At 36.0% G+C, this 8,396-nt stretch overlaps 1 protein-coding gene across 1 annotated transcript; it reads left to right on the top strand.

Moving 5' to 3' along the window:
• The first annotated feature begins 231 nt into the window (after positions 1-231).
• LOC142505139 (putative inactive receptor kinase At5g10020) lies at positions 232-6,055 on the top strand. The gene is made up of 3 exons (XM_075617987.1): positions 232-1,289; positions 3,168-4,835; positions 5,269-6,055. Exons 1-3 carry the CDS (start codon positions 365-367, stop codon positions 5,844-5,846), a joined length of 3,171 nt encoding a protein of 1,056 aa, XP_075474102.1. The 5' UTR covers positions 232-364; the 3' UTR covers positions 5,847-6,055.
• The last annotated feature ends 2,341 nt before the right edge of the window (positions 6,056-8,396 follow it).

Raw genomic sequence — 8,396 nt, forward strand, 5'->3', positions numbered from 1 at the left:
AAGAAAAATACAATTGAGTAGACAAAATTTTATAAAGTGTGTAGTTTAATATATTTTGTGATTTTGAGATTTTTATTTTTTACCGTAAATTTTTACTTTTAACATAAATGACTTTATTTAAAATAAATTTAATACATTTCTTTTTCGAAAAATATTGATGTGATCCTCAATTCCTTGCTTTATTACTTTCCCACATTTAATAGAAGCCCTAATTTCTCCTCTCACAGACGCATCATCTGTAAGACAATCATCTCATCTCCTCAAATCTCCCAATTACAGAAACCATAATTGACACCCCCATTCCCCCCAAAATCTCAAATGTCTAACCCCTAACCGTCTACTTTCCCTCACTCCCTCTCACTAGATGACTATCCCTCCCACTCTCAGTCTCTTCCTCACCTTCCACCTGCTCCTTCCTCACGCCTACGCCGCTGAGGAAGAAGTTCGATCGCTTTTAGAGTTCAGAAAAGGCATTAAATCTGATCCCTCCAATCTCATCTTCTCCACTTGGATGCCTCCCTCCAATTACTCTGCCTGCCCTGCTGCCTTCCATGGGGTTGCTTGCGATCCCTCCGCCGACTTCATCGTAGCCATTTCCCTAGACCGGCTCGGCTTATCTGGAGACCTCAAATTCAGCACTCTCGTTCCTTTAAAGTTCCTGCAAAACCTGACTCTATCTGGGAACTTTCTTTCCGGCCGCCTCGTTCCAACTCTAGGTCAGATGTCGTCGCTCCAAGTCTTGGATCTCTCAGGAAATCAGTTTTATGGGCCTATTCCGGCTCGCTTGAATGATCTCTGGGCGCTGCATTTTGTTAATTTATCCAATAATCATTTTTCTGAGGGGTTTCCGTCCGGAATTAAGAATTTGCAGCAGTTGAAAGTGTTGGATTTGCATTTGAATAACTTTCAGGGGAGTGTGGGGGAGTTGATTCTTGAACTGAGGAATGTGGAATACTTGGATTTGAGCAGGAATGCGTTTTCTGGATCCTTGGAATTGAGTGTGGAGAATGTATCCAGCTTAGCTAACACTGTCAAGTATGTAAATTTAAGTGGGAATGGTTTAACGGGCGGGTTTTGGGGGAGCGATGTGATGATGTTGTTTCGGAACTTGAGAATTTTGGATTTGGGTGACAATGGGATCGGTGGCCAGTTACCTGACTTCAGGCAATTGCCAAATCTTCAGATACTGCGGCTGGGAAATAATGGGCTTTATGGGTCGGTGCCAGAGGGTCTCTTGCAGGCGGTAGTACCGTTGGTCGAGTTAGATCTCAGTCTTAACGGATTTTCAGGTCAGATTTTTCATTTTAAATAATTTTTACCCTTTATTTTCAACTTTTCCCCCCTTTTGCAGTTATTTTAGTTACTTCAATGTTGAAAGAACCTTTACACATTTTTTTTGTTTTTGTTTTTTTTTTGTTTTTGGCAGCATTCACTGCCTTCTACATTGGTAATTGTGGTTGTAGTCGGGAAGTTGGAACTTTTATGGATCTTTTAGTTACATATGGAACATAATATTTGCTTATTTGCTCGACTCTATCCCATTCATCAACATTGCAGGCGTTGGTTTAGTTGGAATTCTTCTCAAGTTAGAACTTCAGGCTCCATTTAATTTTGTCTGCTAACTAGCTGAGAAACTAGTGTCTCCATACCTTGTGGTCCTCACTCTCAGAAGTTTAACGATGAAGTTCTAAGTTTATAATTTATAAATATTGAATTAAGTTTAGGGCAACCTAGATTAAAGGCTAATTTGGATACGTAATTCTTAACATAAAAAACACTTTATTAAGGTCAGCTTCTTTAACTGTTTATTTATTTATTCTAGAAAAAGACGAACAACTTTATTGTTTGGATGCGATAGTGAAACAAGTCTATTTTTGCCGTTTTAAGAGGGAAATAGAAGCCCAAAAGTCCCAATTTATGGCTTCTGGATTTTGGCTTTTCAAGCACTTTTTGGGAAGAGTTTCTCCATCTAAATGCATTGTATGGCTTGTAGCTTGGTCTAAGGAGAAATCTGTTGCCCTATCCTACCAGACTGTTCCCATTTGTTTTCAAGGTTATCCTGATCTCACATTTACATTACAGTCCGAATCACAATATTCCATAAGACGAGATACATGGACCAGAACCGAAGCCAACAGTACCTGCTTGGTGATCCAACCCCCACTAGGCACTACTCGTAGTCGAGCGCCAATGTTAACACCATCACCGGAGAGCTTGAATCAAAACACTATAACCATATTTACTCGGGTGCCAAAGTCAACTCGTTTAAAAATTTTACGAATATGATTCAAAATCCAATCTAACATATTTTTTCTGAAATTTTCAGTCAAATTATTATACTAGTAATTGGAAATCAACCATTTAAAGACTAATAGACTAATAATATACAATTGACACATTTTTTGGTTCAAGTCTTCGAAATATCATCGGTTTATTTTACTTGTTTGTTTACCAATTATTATTCAATATTACTTCTTTACGTAAGATTTTCATCCAAATATTGCTCAAGATACTACCAACATTTTTCACTGCATGTTATATCAGTATCACTTTGAAAATATTTCAACTTCAATATCACTTTGAGTGTACAACTCTTTTTTGTCCAAGTTTTTTAGTAGGATCGAGTTGATAGCTAGCCAAAAGTCACATTTTAATCTCTAATTACATTGCTTTATTTTTAATTCAATTTCACCATCTTTGTTCTATAATATTGAGGTTTTGAGTTTACGAAACATTTCTAAGAACAATTTTAAGAACGATTATCACAGAACACTATCTCTATTGTTGAGAAATTTGAGTACTCTCTAAAATTTAACCGCCTGATTTTCTTTTCTGTTCATAGGAATGTCATACTGGACTCCGGTAGATATGTGGCTGTTTATGGTAATTTGGGTGCATGTGGATGATAGAGTACAGAATTTTACTTGTGTCCTGAAAAGAATAATGTGTTATTGCTAATTGCATTGATTATATGCAATTATAGTTATATTATATTTCCAGCTCACATCTTTAATTAAACTATAAAATCCTTCCCTGCATAAATGGTTTTATGTCTCTTTTATAGCTGTATTTATTTCTCCAATTTTCCACATTTTCCCTCTCCATGACATATTTGTTACCGTTCTTTCATCTGAAGAAATTCTGACAAATTTCATTTATGTGTTTAGGTTCCATTCCAAAAATCAATTCGACAACATTGGATATCCTGAATCTTTCGTCAAATTTAATCTCAGGCCTGTTGCCACCATCGTTAGGAAATTGCAGAATTGTTGATCTGAGCAAAAACCTTTTATCTGACGACATAACTGTTCTGAAAACTTGGAATGCCTATTTGGAAGTTTTAGATTTGAGCTTCAATAACTTGACTGGAAGCATTCCCAATGTGACACAGTTCCAAAGATTGACTGTTCTTAATGTAAGAAACAATTTTCTATACGGTAATTTACCTTCGACGTTGGGTTCATATCCAAAGATCACCACAGTTGATTTCAGCTCTAACAGACTTGATGGTCCTATCCCACCGAGCTTCTTTACTTCTACAACCTTGACAAATTTGAACTTATCAAGCAATCAATTGACAGGACCAATTCCTCTTGAAGGTGCTCATACAAACGAATTGTTGGTTCTGCCATCTGTTCCGCCTATGGAGTTTCTCGATCTTTCAAATAATTTATTGATGGGTGAGTTGCCTTCCGATATAGGAAACTGGGGGAGGCTCAACTTACTGAATCTTTCATATAATAATCTATCTGGACTATTACCAAATGAACTGAGCAAACTTAGTGGCTTGGAGTACCTTAATATATCCCACAATAACTTCAACGGTCGTATACCTGATAGACTACCATCCAGTATGAAGTTGTTTGACGTGGCTTACAATAATTTGTCAGGAAACATTCCCGAAAACTTGGAAAATAGGTTTCCCATTTCATCATTTTATCCTGGGAATGGGCTTCTTGTATATCGCAACGGCTTTCTAGGTGGCAATAATGGTCCTGTTGGAATTCAAGATAAAGGAAGGAATCACAGCTCGAAATCGAGTATCAGAGTTGCCATTATTGTTGCTTCTGTTGGAGCTGCTGTTATGATTGCATTTGTTCTTTTAGCCTATCACCGGGCACGCTTTCAAGAATTCCACGCTCGAAGTGGATTTTGTGGCCAAACCGGTGGTAGAGATATAAAAGCCGGAAGATTTAGTCGTCCTGCACTTTTCAGTTTCCATAGCAACATGGAGCATCCTCCGACTTCATTAAGCTTTTGTAATGATCATTTATTGACTTCAAACTCAAGATCATTGCCTGGACAAATGGAATCTTGTACTGAAATTGTTGAGCACATAATACCCGAGGGCGTGGCAGCTGGTGCGGTGTTCATAAGTCCAAGTCAACAAGCTAACCATCCTAAATCATCTGGAAGAAAATCTCCACCAGGGTGTCCAATAGCATCCTCAACCCATGTGGTTGACACAATAGAACCTGTTTCACTGGATGTTTATTCACCTGATAGATTAGCTGGTGAGCTGTTCTTCTTGGATGCCTCGCTAAAATTTACAGCTGAAGAATTATCTCGAGCTCCAGCGGAAGTACTTGGCCGAAGTAGTCACGGCACAATGTATAAAGCAATGTTAGATAATGGGCATATGCTTACGGTGAAGTGGTTGAGCGTTGGCTTGGTCAAACCCAAGAAAGAGTTTGCGAAGGAAGTAAAAAAGCTAGGATCATTGAGACATCCAAATATTATTCCTCTTCGTGCTTATTATTGGGGGCCTAGAGAACAAGAAAGGCTTATTTTATCGGATTATGTTCTGGGGGATAGCTTGGCTTTGCATCTTTATGGTAAGGGCCCTCAACATTGCGTATCTGGTTATTGGTACACTCGTTCCGTCGGATGAGCGAATATGTCTAGTTTTGGTGTTCTTGGTACTTTATTTCCATTGCTTATTTGGTTCTTGGTACTTTCATTATTTTTAACCAGTCTTCTAGTTCTTTGTATGTTCCTTCCATCAGAGCAAATGGCAGCTAGTCTAACAACATTTTTCTGTATACTTATTCCACAAACTGCTTTTGGTTTTTTAAGAGACTCACTTATAAGTTTCATTTTCTCAAATAATTGAAATGGCCTTTTGAAATTCAGCAGCCAGCTTGAAGATTTCAATATCGGCTTCTTCTACAATTGCATGGGTGAATTTATGTTGTACTTCATAGTTAAATGGACGTCTATGGTATTTTTCTTTTGTACGATTTTTTTACGAGTCCACGTGTTCTGCAGAGACAACTCCACGAAGATACCCTCCATTATCATTCAGCCAAAGGTTGAAAGTAGCAGTTGATGTTGCTAGGAATCTTATGTTTATTCATGACAGAGGCCAGCCTCATGGAAACCTAAAACCAACTAACATACTCTTAGCAGGCCCTGAATACATTGTTCGGCTAACTGATTATGGCCTCCACCGCCTAATGACACCCGCAGGCATTGCAGAGCAGATACTGAATCTTGGAGCTCTTGGGTACCGAGCCCCAGAACTAGCCAGTGCAGCCAAAGCCATCCCATCATGTAAAGCTGACATTTATGCATTTGGTGTTATCATGATAGAGATATTGACCCGAAGAAGTGCTGGCGATATCATATCAGGTCAATCTGGAGCTGTTGATCTTACTGATTGGGTTCGCCTGTATAATCAAGAAGGACGTAGAATGGAGTGTATGGACGGAGATATTACAGGTGGAGAACAACAGTCAAAAGCCATCGATGACATGCTTGATGTATCATTGAGGTGCATTCTTCCTGTGAATGATAGGCCTAATATCAGACAAGTTATTGAAGAGCTCTCCTCAATATCAGTGTGAAATCTTGTACATGTGCGTTGGAATTATCTGTTTTATGTGACGTGTATTGTTTATTTTTTATTTTTCAAAAAAAAAAAATTAATTGGTCCGATTCCATTGCCTTCTAATTTGGGCTAAATCTTCACAATTGTCAAGTTTCTTTCCCTTCGATTTTTGTGTAAAGGGATACGCTTAATTTATTGATTAATTGAGAATTTCCAATTTGATCACGAGTTTTGATGAGAATAGAATTTTTGGATATTTTTATATAGATCAGAGAGATCTTTAGGGATGTAGTAAGCTATAGCCCGGCCCAATTTTTTTGTTACCTACAAGGCCCAAATAATAACAATACTGTAAAATTATTGCCTCTTGCATACATATTGTTTCTCTAAAATTTTATGTATTTCAGCCTCTTGAATTCATTCTCTCAAGTCTCAAATATAAGCACACACGAAATGTTTTTTTGTTTCAGATTAATTTTTAACTATTAAAATCATCATGTGCTATGAATGTATTAAAAAAGTGAGACTTTTTCATGATTAGATATTAACAAATCCCAATTCTTAAAAATTACGAAAATTTAATTGGTTAATTTTAACCAAGTATTCGTTGTTGGATCAAACTAAATTATAAGATTCTGAAAAAATAAAAAAATTAAAGTTGTATTATTCAAAATTCATGAAATTAGCTAATGAGCTTTAAAATATATTTTACAGAAAACCATGTAGATTGTTTTTTTATTGCTTAAATATTTGTTAATAAACCATTGATTCTTGATCTTGATTATTTATTGTTGAATAATTGATTGACTATTATTTGTTGGTTGTTTGACGCTCTATATTGAAAAATATTTAGCTTTGAATATAGATATAACTTCTATTATTGATGAATTTTATGTTTCAAAATATCGTATGACACAACTTCATTGAACAATATAATTTAATGAATGTTGGATCGGAGATTGCTTTAGAAAAGATGAATCAACAATTTCAAAATTAACTCGGTTGAGTTAGCAACATAAAGTTAGAATTATCGTCAATTCGATATCAATAAACCAACAGTTATGCACTACATGGAAATAGATTCACTGAAACAGTTGAACAATGAAAATGACTAATAAAAAAGAACGGTTGACTATCAAACTGATATGAAAATAGAAAGTAAAAGAAATACAGAATTGTTTCTGGATGTTCGGAGATTTGAATAACTCCTACATTACTTCTTCTTCTGCTCAAGAATTCACTAGAAGACTTTGGTAATTAAAAGCAATTTGCAAAAACGAGATTCGGTATTACTATATCTTGCCTACTGAAAACTCCTAGAACATTCACATACTTCAAATAAATGACCAATAAGACTCTTACTGTAAATCATATGTATTTTAGAATCAAAATACTAAGCATAAATTAATTTTCAATGATCATATATAAAACTATTAAGTGTGTGCTGAATAATTGTTTGATCAGTTAGATTCTCAAGAACTTTCTTGATAATATTTGATGATTCAGAAATTTTTGGAGAGATTGAAATTCTATTCAACTGATCTATTTATAGATTTCGATTCCAATTGTTAGAAATTTGAATATGATAGTTGTTCCCAAATCGGGAGGTCTTTGTGCCATGTTATCGTCTTTCTGACAAATCATACACTGTTGATAGTGCAAATGGATTCTGACATTTTAACGTACTGAGAAAGCTGTTATACGATCTTATCCAATATATTACTTAAACTCTAGTCCTTAGAGAATGTTATGTAATTCTTCAGAGATTGTCCACTAGAAAGCCTAACTAATTCAATTAGATAGGGTCATCAGATGTCCTTGAATCAGTGACCCTTAAATCATTTATCTTCCATAAGCTAGAATTGATATAAGTTAGTCTTTAAGATCAGTTCGGTTCTAGAAACATTAACTCATGATTAATTAGCTTACTTATGAATTCGATTTCGCTTGACTTGTAATATCATTCTTTGATCAGTAACAGTTTGTTAAATTACTGAAACTTAAATTATCCTCAAGGTTATAAAATTCGCTAGGTGCGAGTCCGGCGCCAGCTCAGCGCCTTGTGTCTAGGCCGCCTAGGCAAGAACTAGGCGCCGCTAATCGTATTCTATAGTATCAAAACATAATAAATCACATACTAGAACTTCAACACAATAACATCAAATTTAAAATACGTTCAAAATATTCCGAACATAGTCTAACGTGTCATCTTAATAAAATAAGAAAGAACTTCAAAAATTCACATTTAAATGTAAGGAGCTTTATTTAATGATTACACTGCTAATTGAATATCACAAATTTATATCGAATAGGAAAGGGTGAGAGACCACCTATTCCTAACTCCCTCTCCAGAGATGCTCGGGATTATATCGAATAGGAACAAAAATCACTCTCAGAAAATTGCACAGGGCCATTACCAAACAAATGATATCCGAGGGTGCTGCGGCCAAAAATATGGTCAGATACGAAAATGGATATGCGGCGACGGGCACTGAAAAAGGGAAAAAAGAACTGTGACACGGTGACAAATGCAGAATCCGACTCGAGTAGAGTGCAAAATGTACAT

The sequence above is a fragment of the Primulina tabacum genome, chromosome 10, assembly GCF_025594145.1.
Source record: "Primulina tabacum isolate GXHZ01 chromosome 10, ASM2559414v2, whole genome shotgun sequence".
NCBI lineage: Eukaryota > Viridiplantae > Streptophyta > Magnoliopsida > Lamiales > Gesneriaceae > Primulina > Primulina tabacum.

Bases quoted from the DNA above. Each gene is read 5' to 3' on its own strand.
- LOC142505139 (XM_075617987.1), top strand. From the start codon at position 365: ATGACTATCCCTCCCACTCTCAGTCTCTTCCTCACCTTCCACCTGCTC. The intron at 1,290-3,167 runs GTCAGATTTTTC...TTATGTGTTTAG, and splicing joins CAGTCTTAACGGATTTTCAG to GTTCCATTCCAAAAATCAAT. The intron at 4,836-5,268 runs GTAAGGGCCCTC...CGTGTTCTGCAG, and splicing joins CTTGGCTTTGCATCTTTATG to AGACAACTCCACGAAGATAC.